We start from the raw sequence: 21772 nt of genomic DNA on the forward strand, positions 1-21772 counted from the left end.
CAGGATTGTGATGTATAGATGCACGTATTCCTTTAAGTGAGCCCTCACAAACTTTATTTCTCTTTTCCTCTCAGTAGTCTTCCAGCGTTTAACTGTTTTCCCAGTTGGAAGCAATAAAGGAACCTGTTCCTGAAGCTGCTGGATTCTCCTGTGTGCTGACTATCTATATCGGTAAGTTTACTCCTTCCCACCAGACCTCAGAGGATACTACCATGATGAATTACAATCACTACATACCTTGTTTAAAAAAAATGTATATTGTCATTTGGCCCAGAGTTACAGCAAGTGAACTATATCTGTAAAATTGGTAGCAGTAGTCCCATCCACCTTTATGAATGTGCAAGAAAAATATACATCCATCAGCTTCAAGGTCAGTCAAAAGGCTTCAGAACAGAGGAAACAAAAAGTCATATTCTGGTACCCGAGCCTGAATCCTTCCAGAATACAGTGTAATAAACAGCAAAAGAAACCAAAGACAGCAAATTTTATTCTGAAATTATGAAACAGGTAAAAAGGAATCTTAATATTTGCAGTCTGTGAGCATTACAGAAACGTGGGAGGAGTATGTACTCTGCAATTGCTAGTGGAGAACTGCTGCGCTGCAGCTTGATAGTTCCAGACCCATTACACAGATGAGGAAACTGAGGCACGAGAGTGCATTCAAGGCACAAGAAGCCAGCAGTGACAAAATCAGGAATAATGTTGGTACATGTTTCTGCTAAGCAAAGCAACCTACTTTGGTTTTCAAAAAAAATTTTTTTTAATGTTCAAGCTTTAAAAATGTTTTTAAAATGTCTTCAAATGACATGTGGAGAAACTTGACGCCAGTGGCAAAAACAAGCAGGTACAAAATACCCCTTAACATTTATCTGCATTCATCACTAAACCTAGGCAGGAAACCTCATTGGCAGATGCTTGGGGAGGCTAAGATCTCATAAGAAGTCATGTGATGTGTTTTATAGATGATACTGAGAGAGAGACGACACGGAGCTGCTACTTTCAGCGGCAGACATGCGTTCTCCATCACACTTAGTTCTGGCTTCAGAGTGCTCTGGATATTAGCAGCACAATATGTAGTCTACTGTCATAACTACTGGAGACTCCCCCTCCCCACATAATCAACAGTTGTTGACAATGCTCCCTCTAAGCTGTGGAGTCTTGTGAGCAAAAATTCTACTTTGTGAGCTACTGGCATTAAAGTTGTGAATGAGCGATTTGGCTACAGAATACACTCGTTTGCTCTGGAGCCGCCCTTCCTGAGCAAAGACAAAAATGTGTGCGCCAGAGACTAAAAAACTGTGAGCTAGCTCACTCTAACTCAGCGTAGAGGGAACACTGGTTGTTGATAAGAAAGGCACATTCTTCAAAATCGCTGGACAAAAGTATAGAGCTGGAACACATCTTTCCTTCTTGCCATGAGCCCTGAATGCACATCAGTGAATATGCGTACAGTCCATATAGAGTGTGTGCACGATTTTTCTATGTACCTGTGTGGATTATTTCTTATATGTCTTTCAACATGAATACAGCAGAATAGGTTATTTTAAGGACTCACTCAGCCTTGCCCCATGTTCCACCCCAAGGAGAGAGTTGCCAATTGGTTAGACTGCTGTCCTAATGGTATTTCTTGGGGCTACTCATTTTTCAAAGTTGGATCATTCCTGGATGAGCCAAATTTTTACACTTACAGAATAATGATAAGTAACATTTTTGATAAGCAGTCCATAGGTGATAAAACGTACAAGCGGTTGCATCGTCAGTTTCAACCCATGCTGCATTTAGCAATTTCCTAGTTGTTTTCAAAAATATTTAAAAACTCATTTAAAACAACCTGCAATCTGGATGTAAACTCCCTAAAGTAAACTTAGGAATTTGGAAGAAGTGGTATTTATTCATTTTTGCAGTCATTCATGTTTTCATTCTTTTCTTTTTTTTCAAATTTACCTGACACAGAATCAAGTTTTGGTTATACATGTACTGCCTGTAGCTCTGATGCTTTAGACTACTAATCAAACCTATATCATTTTACAAACAAAACACAGAACAACGTTTGAGCCCAGCGGCACCTTGAAGACCAACACAGTTCCTGTATCTGTATCTGATGGTGTGCTTGCACATGGAAAGCTTATCCCGTGAATAAAGGAGGAGGAGGAGGAGATTGGATTTATACCCCGCCCTTCACCACCCAAAGGAGTCTCAGAGCGGCTTACAAACTCCTTTCCCTTCCCCTCCCCACAACAGACACCCTATGAGGTAGGTGGGGCTGAGAGAGCTCTTGACAGAAACTGCTTTTTTCCCCCAAGAAAAGCTGTGCCAGAACGATGGCTTGCCCAAGGTCATCCAGCAGGTGCTGCAAGTGGAGGAGTGGGGAATCAAACCCAGTTCTCCCAGATTAGGGTCCACACACTTAACCACTACACCAAACTGGCTCTCTTTGTCGGTCTTAAAGGTGACTTTGGACTCAAACTTTGTACTGCTGCTTCAGACCACCAGGGCTACTTTCCCCTGAATCTAAACAAAACACAGTCATCATTGGTTACCAAATGTGCCTACAGGGTACAAACATACACCATAAGATAAGGGTCCCCAACGCTGGGTCCGTGGCACCCACTGGTACCTTTTCTGGTGCCCGCCGAGTGTTTTTAGGAAGTAGGCAGGGCCAGGTGGGGCTTTTATCCTGCATAGCTTTTGATTTGACTTCTGGAGATTTGATTGGCTGTGCAGAATTTTTTAAAAACGCTGCTTGGGCAGCAGCGGCCACCACAGCACAAGGGTCTGGGACTGTGTCACTGAAGTTAAGCGGTGGCAGCCATTTTGTTGCTCCGCCCACCGTGCTGTGTCAGGATTCCAAGTGTGCCCACAAGTCTCAAAAAAGGTTGGGGACCCCTGCCCTAAGACAGAACCATTTACGTGTGTGTGTTTGCAGCAGATGTGGCGGTACACAGTATACGTTGTTGAACATACTGGCTTCTGTTGCCAAATTCAAATAAATTTCTCTGGGGTTCATTTGTAAACAGTGTAACATCGCTCTGGGGAAACCAGTTACCACCTCAGTGCAACAAATATCTTTCCCCCCCATGTCTGTGACTAGGGTAAGTAACCGAGTTAAACTTTTGAACAGAGTGAAATTACCTGGTTTGACAGTGAAAAGGGATGGTAAGAATCTGATGAGAAATGGTCTTTACCTGGTTTAGGTACTACAGTTTAGCTTAACCTCTCCCCAACTTCTTAGCATTGTACAGTTCTGCATACATTCATTAATAGCGGTAGTCAGAAGAATTCTTCATGTGGCACAGAATAAGTTAATAACTCCAGCCATACTTCAGCTGCTGCTGGGCTTCAAATAGTCCTGTATATTCCTGGGAAAGTCCTAAAAAATCCTTTATACCTTTTAACGGTTTGTTTGTGATATACAATTTCTAGTAGTCCTGGGGGAACATTTCCACTGTTTCTTTCTGAGATACTCGATAGCAATTCATTTTTCTTAACGATTCCTAATAAGCAGCCTGAATAATTAGCTAGATGGTTTTTTTCCTGTTTTAAATATCTTTTAAAAGCTTTCACCATCATAACTTTACTTGAAATCTATTGCCTCTCAATTCCTGTGTCTTTAACATACATTTTTGCTGACCCCCATTTGCTTTCAATACAAGCCCTCGATTCCTGCAGCTACCCAGGAGTGCAAAAAAAGCCTGCCCACCATGGTAGCAGCTGTAAGTGGGGCAGGAAGAGGGGGAATGATTGTCCACCTGCCTCCTTTTTGATCCACTTGCTGCCAACACTATTATTATTGTATGGCCTTGTGTCTCATAAGAACATAAGAGACGCCAATGCTGGATCAGGGCAAAGGCCCATCCAGTCCAACACTCTGTGTCACACGGTGGCCAAAAATACCAGGTGCCATCAGGAGGTCCACCAGTGGGGTCAGGACATTAGAAGCCCTCCCACCTCCTGTTGACCCCCCCCCCCAAGCACCAAGAAGACAGAGCATCACTTGCCCCAGAGCCCCTATCTATACCTTGTGGCTAACAGCCACTGATGGACCTCTGTTATATATAGCCAGGTGATATATAGTCATATAGCCAGGAGATCCTAAGATTGTCTGACTGCCAGAAGTTCTAAGTGCTTTTAGTGTTATGCATCACTAGGTGGCTAGATTTGTTTTTAAGGCAAGAGACCTTCAGAGGTGGCTTGCCATTGCCTGCCTCTGCATCACACCCCTGGTATTCCTTGGCGGCTGCCCATCCAGATACTAGTCAGGACTGACCTTGCTTAGCTTCTGAGATCTGATGAGATCGGGCTAGCCTGGGGGCTGGCAACACTGCCCCCCCTTCCCCCTTCTCTCTTTCACATCTGAACACATGCACAGACGTGATGACAATTTCAGTGGCCGACCCCCCCATGAACCAGAACCTCCTTTCCCATAGCTCAGCTGGGAAAATAAAAAAAGCCTTTTAAAGGGCTCAAAAGGCGAGAGAGAGAAATGGTGATGACAATTTCAGTGGCCGACCCCCCCATGAACCAGAACCTCCTTTCCCATAGCTCAGCTGGGAAAATAAAAAAAGCCTTTTAAAGGGCTCAAAAGGCGAGAGAGAGAAATGGTGCATGGCAGGGAGCTTCCCTGCGACATTTTGAAAGCTGACCTGATCTCTGCCTCCCTCCCTACAGCGATGGACTGGATGGAGTGTCCAGACGGACAAGTCCACTCACAGCCAACCCACAGGTTCCCCCTTGAGCAGGGGACAATGAGGTCTCTGCGGGATAAAAAAAATTAAAGCCAGTTGTATCGTGCCCTGATGGGGCATGATGTCATCTGAATTTCAACTCACTGCAGGGCCAGCTTTGTAATGATAGTCAGCCTTTCCTGAAAGATACTTCACCCACATGTGATTCCAGGAGAGGACTGGGTATGCTTTCTTATTTACTTCATTTATACCCCACCCTCCCCAATAGGGGCCCAAACCCGCTTACATTGCCCCCCCCCCCTTATTCTTACAGCCACCCTGTGAGGTAGGTTAAGTGAAGAGGGCACGACTGGCCCAAGGTCACCTAGTGAGCTTCCGTGGCGGAGTGGGGATTCAAACCTGGGTGCCCCAGATGCTCTAACCACTACACCATATTGGCTGGAGTAGGTTGTACTCTCCGCTAGTGCAGAGCAACAGCAAGAGCTGAGAGTCCTGGCTAGGCCCCAGGTAAACAGACACCAATGTGCAGGAGTTCCATGGCAAATGCACCAGAATTATTGCAATGCCAAGTAGTGGGTACAAATGTCGGGCCCAAACTACGGTACATGCTAGCATGCTGCATGTGGACAAGGGGGTTCAGAGTCTGACACAAAAGCCCTCCGGATACCCATTGCAATAAAAGGAAAAAAAATGACATGTCTCTAGTCACATGACGTTTGTTGCCGCCTACTTTGGGGCAGACTTGTGCTGAGATACTCTCTTTAGACAATGACGTAGCCCAGCTATATTTACGATCCTTTCCCATCCCCTTTCCCCCTTCCATACCCACAGACCCATTATTATCTGCCAGGGCTCTTTTTGTAGAAAAAGCCCAGCAGGAACGCATTAGCATAATAGGCCACACCCAACAACAGAAACTCATTAGCATATCCAGCCACACCCATGACAGCATAGCTCATTAGCATATTAGGCTGCACCCCCGTGTTACCAGAAGTGCGGTCATCCAGCCACACCCACCTTTTGCTTCTTATTCTGTTTACCTTGTTTGTTGTCAAAACCCAGGGCTTTTTTTGTAGCAGGAACTCCTTTGCATGTTAGGCCACACACCTCTAATGTAGCCAATCCGAATGAGTTTCTGCTGTTGGGTGCTAATGAGTTATGCTAATGAGTTCCTGCTGGGCGTGGCCAACTCGGGAGCCAGCCGGAACTCCGTTCCTGTGCGTTCCTGCCCGAAAATAGCCCTGATTATCTCCCCTTTCCCACTTCCTGGGTTTGCCTGTCATATTCAGATGGGCTCTGTTTCTCATTTAACAATGTGCTCCTCCGTTATGATTCCACCCAGCTTCAAATGCTCAAGCCCTCCCTGAACGTACTGGTCTCTGGAACCCATGGGACCTCCCTCAGTGAGACACACCTGATGTGCACCCTTCTGTACTTGAACTGAGGACCGTTGTTGTTGCTGTCATCGCTGGGTTATCTGTTTCGGGTGGAATCATCTCCCTCACCGTCATCCTTTCTTGCTTCCTAGCACATACAGGGTTAACCTGCTCCTCAGCCTAGCTCAGTCAGCGAGCACAGAGTAGACCCATTTCCTACTCCATAGCTAAGCGAACGGGAGTTCTGCAGCTTGCTAGGAGTCCCATCTGCATGAGCCACAGGAGGTATCTTTGTGCTCAGCTGGTGCTTCCCACTCCCACAAGCCCTGCATGCTGTGTGCTTAGCCTGCACCAGTCCCTTGGTCATCAACACAGCAGACAGAAACTGCTGTTAATACTACTAAGGGTTCTCCTGTACTACTTTCCTTACTTAATTTCCTCTTTAAACACCCTTAGGTACGCTCACCTCCGCAGTACAGACAGCCTTTGAAATGCCCCAGCTGGCTACAGATGTGCCATTTTTTGATCGAGCAGGTCTCTGTACAGCTGGGGTGAATGTAAACCAGGAGACCCGTGTCTCTTTGAAACTAACTTTTAAGAAGGGCAAATTCTGCCACGAGTGTTTTCCGCCTTCGTACTCTTTCCATTTTCCTTCAGCAGCAAAAATATCCGGGATATAAAATGTGCAAAGCTATCACCTGCTTTTCTCTATGTGATTTTTTTTTTAAAGTCCTTTGATTGGGACAAAAATAACAAAACAGTTACAAAAGTAACCCAGCTAAGGTCCTGCTTGTTTCTTCTCTAATGCTAAGAAGGATCCAAAACAGACACCTCATTTAGGCATAATTGATCTAATATAAGCTCACCACATTCATGCTGCTCTCTGGCTTATAGCCTTTTTTTTTTTTAAGGCTTTCTGGTTGGCACAAACCCGTCAGAGCTTTGTGGCTTTGAAGCCCCACCTCATTCACCTTCTGGTCTAGCTTGCAAAGAGCAGCTGACATCTTCTACCGCTTGCACAGGGAAGACCGGCAAGACAAGGTGGGATATGCGGCTCCAGAGCCCACTCAACTTATCTGTGTCCATGTGATTGTAGGAGCTGGGAGTGTCCGTGTTGGTGAACCTGGCCCAGAGGAAGTCCCGGACCTTCTCTTCCACATCTTGCAAGCCAACGCTGGCTTCCAACTTGTCGTTCTCCAGAAGAACAGTCAAGACCAGCGCCACGTCTTTGAAAGCAGCACTCTCGTGGTCACAGTACTTGTAAAAAATCAAGGTGGAACCAGCGGGCAGGGATTCGAACTGATGGACCACCGCCGCCTTCCCGTCTCCATGGAAACCACCACTCAGTTCCTCATCAACTGCCAGCTTGGCACCGTCGCTGCTCAGAGTGGATTTAGAAGCTCCGTCTACCTGGATTGTGCTGCCCTGGAGAGACGAAGAGTAAGCGTCGGCGATCTGGACACTCAGGCACTTCAAGGTTGATTTGCCTTCCTGGGCAGCGGTGAAGATTAAGATGGCCGGTTCAGTGTGATGGGAAGTATTGAGGTGCTTCTGAAGGACCTTCCGCACTCGTCTCCACAGGTGAGGGCTCTGACCTGGGAAGCTGTCCTTTAGGAGATCAAACTTTTGCAAGAAAGCCTCCACAGCTGGGTTTTGGGACAGGTTTTGGGGGCGGGAAGTGTAGTATCCGCTGCAGCTTATGAAAATGGCAACCAAAGCCACGCCGACTCCCATTAAATAGACAAGACCTGACAGGAAGAGGGGTGGAAATGGAGCGGAGACAGACAGAAGAACATGATTCAGTTTAACGTCCCAACATGCAAGCCAAAATACACATACAGAAACGGGGTCATGATGCGAGCTTGTTTAATCTGTACTTAAATATACCTCATTTCTTAACAGTTTCTTTAAGAGCTGTCTCATGATCTTCTAAATGTGAAGGAGGCCTCATATGGTGAACTGAGCTCATTCCTATTCCTTTACACAATCTGTTTCTTCAGGACCAGTTGCAGTTACATCAGTGTAAAGGGGCAGGATGGAATAAGGTCTCGTAAACATACTTTGTGACGGCACAGGGGGTTGCTACATGTGCCAAAAGGCTCCCTCCTGACCAATGTTCCCTCTGAGCTGTGGAGTCCTGTGAGCAAAAATTCTACCTTGCGAGCTCCTGGCATTAAAGTTGTGAGCGGCCAATTTGGCTACTGCCTACATTAGTTTGCTCTGGAGCCCTCCTTCCTGAGCTAACTCAGCTTAGAGGGAACACTGCTCCTGACCTGTAACATTCCTCTTGCTTCTGTTGTTCTTTCCTTCTACTGCTAACTCTGACATTCTTCCGACTGCAGCAGCCATTTGCTTAAGCCACTGCTTCTAGCTACTGGTGGAATACTAAGCTTCAGACACTAACAATCAGAATGGCATTTCAAAAAGCGGAAGGACTTGAACTAGCAGTTTCTTTGCAAATAATGTCATGGCTCATCTTTTTTGTTTCTGTTTTCTTTTCCCAGTCCTTCGCTTATAGTTGTGCGTAGAGGCCAAGGTTGTGCTCACCACTGCCTGAAAAAGACCAGTGACGATTCTCCATCCATTCCTGTACAGGACTCTGCTTCCTTGCTTCTTGTGAAAGGCACTGGCCGATATCTTCTGGAGTGGGTTCGGTCTCCGATTTGCACACAGGATGCCCTGCATTTGAGAAAAGGCACTTCATTGGTCCTGGAAATCACTTGTTCAGTTACTGAAATTAAAACGGGTGGTGAGCGGGCTGCGACAACAGACAGATGGGCTTGCAAAAGGAAAGGAAAGATAAGTAATTTGGGGGTACTATAAGTGACAAGACTGAACATGTCAAACCAGGCTTGTAAATATCTCAAGGTAAGAAAGAATCACTTCCAAGTAGGGATGCCAGCCTCCAGGTGGGGCCTGGGGATCCCCCGGAATTACAGCTCATCTCCAGACTACAGGGATCAGTCCCCCTTGGGGAAATGGGTGCTTTGGAGGGTGGACTCTATGGCATTGTCCCCCACTGAGGTCCCTATCCTCCCCAGGCTCCATCCCCAACATCTCCAGGAGTTTCCCAACCTGGATCTGGTAACCAGTGGCATGGGGGGACCTGGTAACCCCACTTCCGAGTGACCTGGCAGGGACCAGATTACTAACAGAGCTTACGTATGGTCAAGTGAGCTGTTGAAAATATTTGTGGACTAAGAAGCTAGTAAGGCTGAGTCAAACCACATGATCATACAGTGCAAATTAGGGAGGCCAGCCGCAAAGGCAAAAGATGTCCAGAGATGGTTTGCCATGGCCTGCCTCTGCATATCCACCCTGGTAATCAATAGTGGTCTCCCATCCAAATACTGACCAGAGCCAACCCTGCTTAGCTTCGGAGGTCTGACAAGATCAGGCTAGCCTGGGCTATCCAGGTCAGGGCAATGCCTTTTATTAAGGCAAGTCAAAATGACATGCAAGCTTTCGAGCTCATCAGGACTCTTCATCAGGCTAGATGTTACAAAAAAAAAATTAATGGAGGGGGGAAAGCCCGTCTTCTCAGTAGGGTTTCCACTAACACCCTCCCCCGATGGGGGCGGGTTTCCCTTGTTTCGGGAGCCGTAATCCATTGCCAGCCAGCTGGCCAGAAGGGGGAGCCCTGCCCCCGAAGAGCCTCATCCCACCCAATGACCCAGCACGATGATGTCACCAAGAGGTGATGTCATCATGCCGGGCACATTACACGGGGGGGACTCTAGCATTTGAGCAAAAACTCTATGGTGACCAAACACCATAGAGTCCCCCCCCAAAATGCTAGAGCATCCCACCTGATGACATGTCCGGTGCTTCGGGTGATGTCATTGTGGTGCGTGTGCAAAGCATGCATGCCAGAAGACTCCCGGAGCAAGACTGGACCCTCCCCCCCGCCAGCAGCCAGGTAAGGACTGGCAGCCCAACTTGTCGCTCTTTGGAGTTAAATGCTTACAGGCTTACAGTTTAATTGGTGTAGGTGTGAGATTCCAGCACTTGCATTCTGGGAAGACGAAGCAAACAATGGTCATCTCATTTGAAAAAACACGAGTGCCGCATGGTCCAAATGGCCTAGCAAAATCTATTCAAGCACTGCAACAGGGACTTGTTGGCCGACAGAGAGTTAAGCAGCAAGGGAATCAACAGCCTCATCCTCTCAGGCCTCATCTGGGTTCGCCTCTGTAGCTGTGAGGCCAGATAAGATCCCTTACTAAATATGGACACACCCAGACTTGGTCGAGGCCTGTGTCAGAATGGAGCAGCGGAATGCGGAGGTAGTAGAGTAGGCTGTACCACTTAACACTGCAGGGAAGGATGACATTTCTCAAAGACATCCCCCGCCGCCATCACCTTAATAATTCCCTGTGAGTGAAAAGCTAGTACAGCATGAGAAGGGGCAAGCAAAAGTCTCTCTCACTTATATGCTAATTTTAGTTGAAGGAAGTTTTTACCTGGAGAACATTAAAAATAGGGATCTCCCCCCACCTGCAGCCTGAAGTGGTACGGTTTATTCCACCACCTCATCCCACTACATGTGTGTAGGCCTCCGTCACTCCATTAGGGCTGCCAAGTGGTGGGTAACCCCCCGCTTTGGAGGCCTGATTTCTGCCGCCGCGGAATCGGGCCCCGGGGGGAACTCTGCCCCTCAAAGCGCATCGTGGCTGCGTCACCAGAGGTGACGCAACCACGTCAATCACGTTGGGGGCGTGGCCCCGATCGTCGGAGGGAAAACTCTATGGTGATTCATTCAACGTGATCGACGTCGCGCGTCACTTCCGTGCGCACATCGAGGAACAGCTCCCGGACCCCAGCGAGGCTCCCCCGCCGGTAAGACATTTTGACTTGGCAACCCTACACTCCATACACTGTTCAAAATATGGATTATTTTCCAGGAATCACCTTGGAAGGAGTATGCCGTTATAGAGCACAATCTAGCCCTCTGTGTGCAGTTCTAGAAATCTGGAGGGCTGTCGCCATACTGCAAAGGACCAGTTAAAACACAGAACATACCATTTCCTGTTAAGGGTGGGAAATGAAAGCTTTCATCCATTTTGTTTGGGGCCTCATGGTACTAGTCAAAAACTTGGTACAAAAATGTATGGGAAGAGTCTGATGACGGACCCAATGGGCACCAACAATAATGTCTTTCCTCCCAGTTCTATCACCTCCGCCTCCAGTTCGAAACATCTATTTCCTGTTTAAATGTATGATACCTTCTTGGCTCCTTGCCCTGACTTGGATAGCCCAGGTTAGCCCAAGAGATCTCGGAAGCTAGGCAGGGTCAGTCCTGGTCAGAATTTGAAAGGAAGTCCACCAAGGAATACCAGGGTTTTGATGCAGAGGCAGGCAAGGGCAAACCACTTCTAAACCTCTCTTGCTTTGAAAACCCCATGGCTTTGCCATACATCAGCTGTGACTGGATGGCAAAAAAAACCCACCTCTTCCTTCACTTCATAACTACGACTCAATAATCATGCATTCAACACAATACCATCTTTTTAAAGTCCCATAGTTGGGCTCCATTTTATGCAACCCTCCTAATTTGCCTCAGGGTGGATTTGACTTAAATCAAATGGATTTAAATCACTAGTCAGCAAGACTCAATTTAAACCATGGTTCTCTACATAAAGGCTCATTCTTGCTGACATTAATATGTACAACCAGTGCTCCCTCTAAGCTGTGGAGTCTTGTGAGCAAAAATTCTGCTTTGTGAGCTACTGGAATTAAAGTTGTGAGCGAGCGATTTGGCTGCTGCATAAATTAGTTTGCTCTGGAGCCATCCTTCCTGAGCCAAGACAAAAATGTATGAGCCGGAGGCTAAAAAACTGAGGGAACACTGTTTATAGTCCAGATGAAGGTTTCATTTTAGTTTAATAACTTTTCAGGTTAGTATTAGTTATATCATAAAATTAATGATTGGTTATTCACCACTTGAAATAGATAATTATGAAATGATTGCAAGGTGAACTGTCTCCATTTTAATAGGTTGTTATTCATATTTGGACAGCTTTTCTGCTGTACTTTATTGGAAGGAGAAAAATAATCATTAACAATATCCATTTAAATTGCTTTATCTAACTAAAACAATGACATTATATAGCATATGTATTCTTGTATTTGCTTACGCATCCATGAGGATACACTCACAAAGATCTCAATATTTCTGAAGTATTCTGCTCAAAAAGTTTCACTTTTATTTGTAGTGCCTGCCCCTTCCTTCTCACACTTAGCCCGTAACATCTCCTTATTCAGACCTATTCCACCCCAAACAATCATACATTCATTGAACTTCTTGAAACTTATCTAAAGAGATAAGGGGTTAATTCTGTGTGCATAGATTTACAGGGGAACAATAGGGCTGAAGGCTCTTAACTCTGTATGTTTATTTTATAACATTTTTTCCTGTGAAGAAAAGGCATGGTATCTCTGCAGATAAAATTCACAGTTTTGAGAACTGCAAAACCAAGTATCTGTGATAATCTCTTCTAAACAGAAAAATTGCCCAATAATCTTACAGAAACTTCTGGAAGAGCATGACACTGTGAATAGATTAATGGAATTCATTTACCAAAATTTTAAGCATTGCATGAATATACAGCCTCATGCTACATAATTAAAAACGAATCCTTATTTCATGATGAATAACCTTTGGACAATAATGTATCTTAAATAGAAAATTACCTTTAAATAGATTTTTCCTCAAAACGCATTTTATTTTAAAAATTCCAATTTAAATTTTAAAAATCTGATTTTTAAAGATTTTTTTAAAAAAAATCATTGATTTTTATCCACCTTGATTTGTATACTTTATTCCACATGCATAATTAACATTTACTAGACCCAGTTTGTGGTTTCTTTGGTGCCAGACTTAAAAATCCACCCTGATTTGTATACTTTATTCCACATGCATAATTAAAATTTACTAGACCCAGTCTGTGGTTTCTTTGGTGCCAGACTTAAAGCTGACATATTCCTTGTGTGCCTGCAGCTGTGTAAGTTGATCACAATAATTTTTAAAAACAAGTAATAATTTAAACGAAAGCAAGAAATTGCAAGTAGATAAATAGGTACCACTTCGGTGGGAAGGTAACAGCGTTCCGTGCGCCTTGGTGTTTAGTCATGCCAGCCACATGACCACGGAAATGTCTTCGGACAGCGCCGGCTCTTCAGCTTTGAAACGGAGATGAGCACCGCAACCCTAGAGTCGGATTCGACTGGCTTTCGAGCAAGGGAACCTTTACCTCTACCTTTTAAATAATTTACTGAGCTTCCTTATCAAGGAGAATTATCCCCTCACCTTCAGCCAAGGATCTCTCGGTCTCTATGTCTTCAAGGTTTTCAATGGATTTCTCCATTTCCTCCATGTCCTCTTCTGTTTCTTCAGAATCAGGATGCTCAGAGGCATTCTGGCTGTGTTGACTCATGGGACACATTTGTTCTTCAAGGATGGTGTTGGATAAGTTATTTGTTTCTTCCGTTGGGGAGTCCTGCAGCACAACTTGGGTTGAATCTCCAGTCCTTCCATTTCTATCATCTAAAGAATCTACTGTATCTTTGCCTACAGGACTATCAGGTAAGCTCACTGGATGAGGCGGAAGCCCCGTGTTGCATTCCATGTGGTGGTCAGTCTCTCTCTCCACCAAAATTCCATCAGAACCCAAGGGCTTTTCCCTTGCAGAATCTTCTTCATCTACCTTAGAGGAATTCCCACTCAAACGACTCGATTCATGGCAGAGAGGACCCAACGTCTCTATACCTTTAGCTGTGTCTACTGGACTAGTCTCTTGAGTTTTATTTGGGGGAGTATTATTTATGTCACTATCTGAGGGCTGGGAAGTCATCGTCTTCTGTGACATCAGCTCCTGGTCTTCAGGGTAACCTGTGAAGGGCCAGCATGTCAGATGGTTGGCTTTGTGAAATAATGTGCAACTTCAAAATCATTTACGCGCTTAAGGACCTCATTACAGTCCCATGCAGAGGAAGTCCTATAATGCCTAGAGTGAATGTTTACAAGCTGCTACTTCAAATAGGCCATATGGATGAACACACAAAGCTGCCTTAGGCTGAATCAAACCATTCATCTATAAAGATCAGTATTTACTCTGATTGGCAGAAGCTCTCTAAGGTCTCAAGTAGAGGATTTTCACATTACCTACCACTTGATCCTTTGAACTAGAGATGCTGGGGATTGAACCTGGGATCTTCTGTGTGCAAGGTAGAGATGGCCCCTATTTAAGTTGTCTTATACTGAGCGTCCGGAGGCCAGGCCTCTCCCTTAAAGACGCCAAGGGCAAGACCTTAGCCAGCAAGTGTGGTAGCACCAGTCCACTGGCTGGGAGGGACATGGACTCGCCCCCTCCCCCTCAGGCCACATAGGCATGCCTTTCCATGGCAGCAGGCCTTCAAGCCATCTAGGCAGGGGTCATTTCGTAGAAAAAGAGCTAGGGGAACTCATTAGCATAACTCGTTAGCATATGCCACACCCCCTGACATCAGGGGCCCGGCGGTGGACCTGCAAGGCCAGCGGGAGTGGGAGGAAGCCCCGCGAAGGCCCTCCCTGGCCCCAGGCAGGCAGGGGTGGGGAGAGGCGGGGAGGAAGCAACTTACCCTCCCTCTTCTCCTGCCTCCTCCTGGCTGAATGAGGGCTGGAAGCGGGGCGGCCGGAAGCAGGGGGCGGGGCTTCGTCATGTGCCCCGCCCCCCTGCACCTCACCCGGTGGAACTGCGTTCCCCCCTGAAATGACCTCTGCATCTAGGGGCACTTGTGAGCCCCAATTCCAGACCCAAGGAGGAGGGGGGTTCATGAGAGCAGGAAGCCTCACGATGAAGGAACTGAGGAGACAGGATCACGGGAGAACAGGCCAGGCTATATAAAACTCTCAAGCTGAGGAGGACGTAGTTAGAACTGGTCCTCTTCAGGCTTGCAAGGCACAGGGGAACTTGAGAGAGGAGGGAGCAGCCCAAGAAGAAGTGAAGGACCTGGGTTACTTGAAACCCCCCTCCCCTCCGTCTTTGAGATCAAGGCAAAGGAATGGCTGGGCATGGGCCTTCCCCCCCCCCCCCAAGAAGCACAGCAACCTCCATGGTGCGCCCCACACACATTTTTTAGATTTCTATCTGGTGGAAGCCAGGCCCCAGATCTCCCTCCCCTACACTGAGTCAGGGTATTGTCTATTCTGACTGGCAAAAGCCATCCAGAGGCCTTTCACGTCACCTGCTACCTGATTAGGCTTGCGAAGTCCCCCCGGGGCCCCAGAGGCCCGTTCCCCTGGTGGAAGCCAGTCCACAGATCTCCCTCCCCTACACTGAGTCAGGGTATTGTCTATTCTGACTGGCAAAAGCCATCCAGAGGCCTTTCACGTCACCTGCTACCTGATTAGGCTTGCGAAGTCCCCCCGGGGCCCCAGAGGCCCGTTCCCCGCTGCCGGCAGATCGGGCCCCGGGGGGAACTCCACTCCCATGTGCACGTCACCCGGAAGTGACGCGGGTACGCCGGGCACGCTGGGGGCGGGGCCACGGTCATCCAAGGGAAAACCATCCCTCGGATGGTCCTGGCCCCACCCCCAGCGTGCCCGGCGTGCCCGTCACTTCCAGGTGACGTGGATGCGGCACGTGCGCTCCAGACGCCGGCCGGGAGTCCCCCGCTGCGGTCAGTTTCTGACTTGGCAACCCTATACCTGATCCTTTTGAGATGCCTTTTCTGCATACTAAGCTCTACCACCGAGCACCGGTCCCTCTCCACTGGGTTTTTATTTATTTATTTATTAGATTTATAGCCCTCCCCTCCCCCGTACAACAGGGCTTAGAGCAGGTAACAACAGTATTCATATAAATAATATTCATCATTTTAAAACCATTAAAACAAATCTTGCAATACTACTGGTAACTGGTAAATTAATACATAAGAAGGGAAGCACAACATAGCGCCCCTTATCCGGGGAGAATAAATATCATACAGAATGGTAAATAGAGAATAACCAGCAGGGGGAAGGGATGGGGGGGGGGAGAAGGGAGGGAGGCCAGCCTAGATGGAAACCGTTGCTATCGTCAACCATAGGCCTGGCGGAACATCTGTGTCTTACAGGCCCTGTGGAACTACATCACCTCTCTCAGGGCTCGGATCTTACTCGGCAGAGAGTTCCACCGGGCCAAAGCCAGGGCCGAAAAAGCCCTGGCTCTGGTTGAGGACAGCCGGATACTTTTCGGGCCAGGGATCACCAATAAGTTGTTATCCTCTCAACGTAATGCTCTTTGGGGGATATACCTGGAGAGGCAGTTTTGCCATTGGACAGCATGCGTCACATTTATATGTTACCCTTTATCCAATGAGCTCCAGGTGGTTTTATCCCATTTCACACTACAAGACTGATGGTGCAGTCCTCTGCATAGGAGTGTACTGTGAATGACTGCTGAAGGGGACACCATGAATTTTGTAGCTGACTGGAGTTCTCCCTCCAACTCTTCCCATTCAACGTCTTACCTATCGTGAGTTACTATTAGTCTCCACCACTTTCAGGCTAATTTTCTTGAAGGCAGAGGCCAAAACCTTGAGGACTCACTGAGACAACCACCTACCACAAATTGAGTGGTGGTCCCTTGGACTGCAAGAAGATCAAATCAGTCGATCCTAAAAGAAATCAACCCTGACTGTTCCCTGGAAGGCCAGATAATGAAACTGAAGCTGAAATACTTTGGCCACCAAATGAGAAGGGAGCACTCACTGGAGAAGACCCTGATGCTGGGAAAGACTGAAGGTCAAAGAAGACGGGGACGGCAAAGGATGAGATGGTTGGACAGTGTCATCGATGCAACAAACATGAAACTGAGCAAACTTCAGAGGACAGCGGAAGACAGGAAGGCCTGGCGGGATCTAGTCCATGGGGTCGCAAAGAGTCGGAATCGACTGTGCGACTGAACAACAACAAAAAGTGGTTAAAGTGTCAGACCAGATTCTGGGAGACCAAGGTTCAAAGCCCCACTCTTGCTGGGTGACTTTAGGCTAGTCACATACTCTCAGCCTAACCTACCTCACAGGGCTGTTGTGAGGGTAAAACAGAAGAGAGAACAAGGAAAGCCTGTTTGGGTCCCCACTGGGGAGAAAGACAGGGTATAAATGAAGTTAAATAAATAATGGCTGCGGTCACACAGAGCATTAGGCACGCTAGAGGGACGGAAGATAGGCGGATTTTCCGGGCGCGATCTCACCGCCACATCTGGGAAGCGTATAACTCCAAAAAGAGCTTTCAGACCCCATATGCTACATAAATGAATTGTAAATGGCTCTATATGCAAAACGTTGAATTTTAATATACGGCTATGCCACCAGCAAAACGCTACCTTGCTCTCTGTAGGTAAACTGAGTATTTTGTTCCGTGTTTGTAGACAGAAAGTATAAGGAAATATTGTTAGGAGGAAAACAAAGGATTTTCTGCAACAGAATTCTCAGGAAACATGAAGGTAATAGCCTAGATTTGACAGTTTCAAGCAGCAGGTTTATCATAGGATGCTGATTCCTGGGCGTACCAGCAGGCATGGTCTCTCTCACACACGAATCACCTACAACTGCGATTCCCTACTAGGGGGAAAAAAATCACTTGTGGAAAGACTTACAGTGGCTTTTTCTTGGTCTCTGCCCCTCCTTTGTCTTTTTATCAAACATTATAATGAACTTAAGTCTTAAGATAAACAACTTAAGTTTACAGAAGATTTCCAATAAACAGATAAAGGATCACTTCGTGCACTATAGCTCAATTCCTTCTCCCTAAACACAGTGCCAGATTTGGACCTTACTTAATATGAACACTGTCAGGACAACCCAACTCTCTCTCTCTCTCTCTCTCTCACCTCTTCCTTGAGCAACTGTTCTTCTCTGACTGGCCAGGAAATAAAAGCGAAAGAAAATCCCGTTGTCTTTGCAGAAAGTTAGTTCAGGCAGGCTTTTCTCAGGTGCCCATTCCTGTTCTCTGTCGTCTGTCCCTTGTTGTTTTCGTACAGCGATTGCAACTCCCTGATCAATCTACTGTTTCTCAGCCCGCGCAGAGAAGCCGCCCCAGTTCCTCTCCTGGAAACAAAATTCGCAGTCACCGGCCCGTGCCCTTAGTTCCTTTCGACGTCAACGTGATCTTTGATCCCGCGAAACGAAGCTTCTCAATGGAATGCTGGGACATGTAGTTTATCTCTCCCTCATGACCGTTTATGAGGGGAAAAAGGGGGACGTCACTTTTTAGAAGCCCGGAGGCGTTTCACGGTGTTGAGGAATATCCAACGTAGAACGTCCCCTTCGGCCACGTCTTCCGTCTTTTAACGCAGAGAAACAGGAACCTTGTGGCAAACAAGACTTTATTCGGGCATACATTTTCGTGGAGTCCCCTTTGACGCGAGCATGTAGCATGCAACGTTCCCTCTAAGCTGTGGAGTCTTGTGAGCAAAAATTCCTCTTTGTGAGCTACTGGCATTAAAGTTGTGAGTGAGCGATCTGGCTAGTGCATAAATTAGTTTGCTCTGGAGCCATCCTTCCTGAGCTAAGACAAAAATGTGTGAGCCAGAGGCTAAAAAATTGTGAGCTAGCTCACACTAACTCAGCTTAGAGGAAACACTGGTAGCATGTCTTCAATGGACAGATGTTTATAAGTTGAGTTAGATTGGCGTCCAGTAGCGCCTGAGAGACCAACAAGATTTTGGTGGGTGTGAGGTTTCCAGAATAAAAATTCCTTTCATCAGATTTGACAGGCAGCTTTGAAATTGTTTATACCCCGAAAACCCTGTTGACCTCTAAGGTCCTGCTGGACTCGAATCTAATAGTTGTACTGCAGACCAGCCCGTCTGCCCTCTGAAACGGATTTATAGCTGATGATAACAACGGAGAGCGGGGTTAAAGGGCCGTGAAACGGAGGCGGTAGAGTGAGACCCACCCTTTTGGGAATTTTTCAGGAGGCAGTATCTCTGGTGCAAAGATCGGTTACAGAACACAGTCTGCTTTGGTTGCAAAGACAAGACTGAGGAGGCCTGCGTGCACAGGGAAAGCTCATGCCTTGAATAAAACTTTGTTGATCTTAAAGGTATGCCAAGGTTTTGCTTTATTCTGCCTTGAGGGGAACAAAGCTTGATGGGAAAGAGGCCAGCGACAACCGAGAACTCTTTTTTCCCCCCAAAATAATTTTTTCCTATTTGTTGTTGCTTTGAGGAGGCAAAAAATTATCTAATTAAAAATAATAACAACAGAACATGGTCTAGTCACAGCTGAGCTAAGAACCACTTTCAACAGAAAGGAATCGGGCATCTTACTGCTCCCTATGAAAGCTATGAGATTTTAAAGACTTCAGCTTCAATGGGGTCAAACTTTAAATAGTTAATTACATCAGTGTAACTGGACAGGGAAATGATGGCGAATGAATTTTATTGTTACAGCACATAGCCAGCAATTATAAAAAACCATAAAAGTAACTTACAATAACCAAATGGTAAAACTACTTTAAAAACAAGAAGGTTACTAAGGAACATTAAGCGGTCATTTTGATCACTAAAACCAGACTTAAGAATACGCTGCAATGGAATACATTTAAAGGAGTAAAATAGAATGACAAAAAAGGCAATAAGATTTAAAATCAAAAAGTCCAATCCCAAGTGACAACCAGAACACTGATGAGCTTTTACGGCCAAGGAGCAAAATTTTGCAATGTCTGGATTTCAATATCTAAAATATCCAGATGGTGAATCTATTTATGTAAAATTATACAAGCATTTTAAAATCTAAAACCAACAATACAATGTAAAAAGGACATAATTTAGTCTTAAAAAGATAAAAGACTGAGAATTAAAAAGTCAGTTATTTGGGAGGGAATCTAACCCAAGTGGCTACCTGAAGACTGATGAGCTTTTACAACCAGAAAACAGAATTTTGCTATCTGGTGTATCGCTGTATGGTCAGGATTTAAAAGTAATTTCTCTATCTTATCCTGATCAGAGGAGCCAACCAAGAGAGGACCAATACATTTTGTGCGAGCTTCGTTATATAATGGGCATCTCAGGAAGACATGTTCCTGAGATTCTATCTCCCCAGACGCACACATGCATAGCCTCTCATTTCGGGGAGTTTTCTTGAATTTACCCTCGAGAACTGCAGAAGGTAAAGCAGAGCATCTAGCCAGCGTATACGCCCTCCTAAGTTTATTTGACTCCAGAATGGATAAGTAAGGGGCTTGAGCAACAATATATTTACTACTGTAAGGCGCTAAAAAGGCAGGGGTCGCCTGTACGTCCAGTTGGCGTTCAATATCTTCAATCCTCTGCCTGACCACTAGCTTAGCTTGAGCATCCCCCCTTTCCAAAAGCTCTTTGGGTGAAAACCCTAGTAGTGAGGGAAATGATGGCGTTTGCAGCTGCTTGTTGTATAATTTTGGGGAAATGTTAACAAAACTACTTGTCAGTGTTTTTCTACGAGCTACTTAGCAATCTTTGTAGTTTTTCAGCACCCCCTTGTTTTAGAGAAAAATAGCTTATTTGTAACGTAATATCATTTCCATAAACATCAGAAAATATATCTAATTCTCAGCATGGTCCCCATAGGTGGCTACTTAAATCCAAAGACTAGGGCCACAAACAGACAAGACAGATCTTTGTACACATCTGAGAAAAGCCCCAGGTTTGCAGATAAAGCTGAAATAAAAACATTGGTGAGGGTAAGTCCCCCCCCCACACACACACACAAATAGTAGAAGCAGTACCTGGACCTTTAAAAAATGAATGCCCTCCAAGATGGTCACTGCAGGGACAACCCCAGCCGTATTGCCAGCTTTCAAACTTTGGTTTCTGTCAGTGAGGAGGAGGGGGCAGGGCCCTTTCCAGGGCAATTGTGGCATCACAGTCCACCCTGCTCACTTCACTTCTACCCTGGGGGGAGGACTCATCCAGGCCAGGCCCAGCAGTAACCTCTGGGTCACTTGCTGCCATGTAATTTACATAACTTACCCTAGGGTTGCCAGCTCTGGGTTGGGAAATACCTGGAGATTTGGGGGGTGGAGCCTCAGGACTGGGGTTTGGGGAGGGGAGGGACTTCAGTGGGGTATAATGCCACAGAGTCCACCTTCCAAAGCGGCCGTTTTCTCCAGGTGAACTGATCTCTGTCGCCTGGAGGTCAGTTGCCATCCCAGGTAATCTCCAGGCATCACCTGGAGGCTGGCAACCATAATGGCCGCCTTCACACAATTTGTGCAACTTGGCTGGACCCAGCAGCAGCCACCACAGGACTCACCTGAGTGACTTGCTACCATGTGACTTTTGCAGCTTGGCCACACTTTTTCCCAGAGGGATGCTGCCGGGGAGGGAAGGTGGAAAAGCTGAGAGCCAGTGTTCTGTAGTGGTTTGAGTGTCAGAACAGGATCTCAGAGATCCAGGTTGGAATCCCCACTCTGCCATGGATCATAAGAACATAAGAGAAGCCAATGTTGGATCAGGCCAATGGCCCATCAAGTCCAACACTCTGTCACACAGTAGCCAAAAATACCAGGGGCCATCAGGAGGTCCACCAGTGGGACACTAGAGAAGCCCTCCACTGTTGCGCCCCCCCAGCACCAAGCATCACTTGCCCCAGAGTCCCTATCTAGACCTTGTGGCTAATAGCCACCAATGGACCTCTCCTCCATATGCTTATCTAATTCCCTCTTGAAGCCGTCCATGCTTGTAGCCGCCGCCACCTCCTGTG

At 46.5% G+C, this 21772-nt stretch overlaps 1 protein-coding gene across 1 annotated transcript; it reads right to left on the reverse strand.

The window, feature by feature from the left end:
- Nucleotides 1-6947: 6947 nt before the first annotated feature.
- On the reverse strand, nt 6948-18052 carry TOR1AIP2 (torsin A interacting protein 2). Its single transcript, XM_015429151.1, has 4 exons — nt 17917-18052; nt 13371-13952; nt 8609-8740; nt 6948-7809 (listed from the first exon to the last, which is right to left on the reverse strand). Exons 2-4 carry the CDS (start codon nt 13927-13929, stop codon nt 7025-7027), a joined length of 1476 nt encoding a protein of 491 aa, XP_015284637.1. The 5' UTR covers nt 13930-13952; nt 17917-18052; the 3' UTR covers nt 6948-7024.
- Nucleotides 18053-21772: the final 3720 nt, after the last annotated feature.

The sequence above is a fragment of the Gekko japonicus genome, unplaced genomic scaffold (genome assembly GCF_001447785.1).
Source record: "Gekko japonicus isolate JY-2015 unplaced genomic scaffold, Gekko_japonicus_V1.1 scaffold2450, whole genome shotgun sequence".
Taxonomy (NCBI): Eukaryota; Metazoa; Chordata; class Lepidosauria; order Squamata; family Gekkonidae; genus Gekko; species Gekko japonicus.